Source organism: Barbus barbus, assembly GCF_936440315.1.
Source record: "Barbus barbus genome assembly, chromosome: 11".
Lineage (NCBI taxonomy): Eukaryota > Metazoa > Chordata > Actinopteri > Cypriniformes > Cyprinidae > Barbus > Barbus barbus.
In genome coordinates, this window is record NC_136739.1 from 28,287,838 (window position 1) to 28,290,527 (window position 2,690).

The following is a 2,690-nucleotide window of genomic DNA, read 5'->3' on the forward strand; positions in this document are numbered from 1 at the left end:
AGCTTAAGATTAACTTAACTTTATGATTGGACACGTGCTCTGATGCCGTCCAGTGCTTTTGAAATGACAGAGAGTCATTAGGAGGAGGCACGCGTCCTAATGAGCTCCTTTTCAAACCTGTTGAATAGAGACAAGCACCCTGCGGCGAGACCTGGAGCTATTTAATGGCCATTACGCACAGCGGTGCCCAGTTTACGCACGGTAGTTAGAGCTCAAATCTCACAAGCGTGGTTTTAGTGACATCTGAGGAAAAATGGAAGACATATTTTTTGATCTCGATGCTCAAGATGCTGCCACAGACTTTGCCTTCTGGGGACAAATGGACCCCAACTTCCAGTTCCAGTCTCAGCTGGACACGCTGCTGTTTGACTGCAGCGCAATGACAGGTCAGCTGTCGCCCTGGTCCTCTTTCGGGTGTCAGTCCGTGTTTCCCGAGGCTCAGCTGACCTTCACGGACTTAGATTCGCAGTCTCCGCAGCTGGAGGTCGGTGCTGAAGTGGACAGCTCCTTACTGGACGAGCCCCATGAGATCAGCAAGCGCACACAGCAGCAGAGGCGCTTGACGGCCCATCATCCGTACAAGGTGCAGCGCCACGCCGCCAACATCCGGGAGAGGAAGAGGATGCTCAGCATCAACTCCGCGTTTGAGGAGCTGCGCTGCCACGTGCCCACCTTTCCCTACGAGAAAAGACTCTCCAAAATAGACACCTTGAGATTGGCCATCGCTTACATCGCCCTGCTTAGGGAAATCCTCATGTCAGGCTCTGACCCCAAGTCATATGTCGATGAATGCATGAAGAGCGGCTATAAGAATCAGACCAATGCCATCTGGAACACAAGCGGTAAGATGACAGTAAAACATAACTTTGACTCAGAAATTGCTGGTAAATTTCACAGTTGATTACAACGAAAAGACAAGTAGGCCAACTGACTGAATTAAACGTAACATTTTGAAGTAGAAAGATTAAAATCGTAGCATACTTTCTTGTAAAACATAGGCCCTACTCCAGTAATCTTTTTATTTATTTTATTGAAAATAATTTTCAAAGTTTAGGCCTGTGTGTGTGTGTTTCAATTTTTAAAATTATTTTCACGGTGTAGGCCTAAAATGTTGACCATATTTGAGATCATTAGTGAACTGAAACAGGGTTTTGTTTACTAATTTAATTTATTCAAATAAATAGAATTGGAGCAAAAAGTTGAATTGAAAATGTAATATTTTAATAATAGTAAAAGCGGAAACGACTGATTTTGAAACGGAACGATTCCTATGAACCGGTTCTTTGAATCAAAAACACTGTCTATTTGCTGCACGAATGACTCGTATGAACCGATTCTTGAATCAAACAGCGCGAAGTCTAGTTCGATTCCCAAATGAATGCCTCTTGTGAACCGGCTCTGTTTTCTGAAATCTGTAACTCCTAACGTGAACAGTGTCATCTAACTCTAGTGAACCAAAAACATATGAAGCGAAGAGTGTAGTCTGCTTCCCGAACAAATCAAAAGTGAATCAAATATGTTGTTTTTGAAAAGTAAAAATGTATAAATATTTTATAATATTTATATAAAATTATAGTATAATATTTTAAAATGTATATTTATTATTAAAAATATCATACAGAAACTCATATCTATATATCTATATCTATATATATGAAAATTTTACTTTGAGTATACACACAAAATTCCCTTTTTTATTTTGCAAATCAAATAATTCATTCCGGTATCAAAAAAAAATTAAAAAAAATAAACATGACCTAAATAATTGAATCCCTCATTGGTTTAGAAAACATCTTTGATCATTTCAAAAACATGACAGGAAATATTTGTGCAGTCTTAGCGTCATTACAGCAATTTTATTAATTTAAACCAGCATTTTGAAGTATTAGGAACAGATTGGATATTTATCCACATGCACACAAATGTTTCCTTCCCCTTGTTTGTGGGTCATATGAGGTAAATGACTTGTTTATTAGGAGTGCATATGCAAATAGGTCCTCAGTAGGGCTTATGTCACTCAAACAGGCGTTGTTTTACATGATTAAACAGTTCCCCATTGTTTATATTGACTGTGCAGTTTATTCCCAGCTGTCCAATCCGTTTTCAAAAACTTCCTTTTCTAAGACACAAGTATTTTGACTGAGCTGAAAGGGAGCTGTGTACTTCAGTTAACCACATCCCAGGGTTCCAGCTCTTCAAGGGGGAGGGTTTTAATGAATAAGTGTGCCTTTGTTAGCCTTAGACCAGCGACTTGTTAAATGGTCATTAAAATGTATCTAAAGCCTCATGTTTGCTCTGCTTTTGTGCTCTCCGACTCCAGATCTGACAGCTCGGCTGTCTTGGATAAAGTGGGATTAACTGCAGTGTGGGCCGTGAAGAGAGATGTCGCCTCTCCCGGCGTTCTCACGCTCCTCTTCAATGGTGCCATGGCACGACGACAGCGCGACATCTGCAGACTTCTCACCGCGTTACACCTCCTGGCACTCAGGACACTTTTTATATTCTAATTTGTTGTGGGTTAGAATCAGACCCCCTTTTGCTCATCCAGACGTGCGTTGTTTGTTGTGAATGAGGCCTTATCGGGACAAAGCCGTGGCACTTGTGCCCGTGTGCAAGATGAGAGAATGGCAAAAGGTTGTGCTCCACTGTTGAAAGCAAATCGAATGGGTTTGGCCTGGCAATGTGCCTGA

At 41.2% G+C, this 2,690-nt stretch overlaps 1 protein-coding gene across 1 annotated transcript; it reads left to right on the top strand.

Moving 5' to 3' along the window:
- Positions 1–253: 253 nt before the first annotated feature.
- LOC306876935 (uncharacterized protein) lies at positions 254–2,358 on the top strand (the record flags this gene model as incomplete). Its single annotated transcript, XM_079428387.1, has 2 exons — positions 254–842; positions 2,321–2,358. The coding sequence occupies 2 exons, from the start codon at positions 254–256 to the stop codon at positions 2,356–2,358; spliced, it is 627 nt and encodes a 208-aa protein (XP_079284513.1).
- Positions 2,359–2,690: the final 332 nt, after the last annotated feature.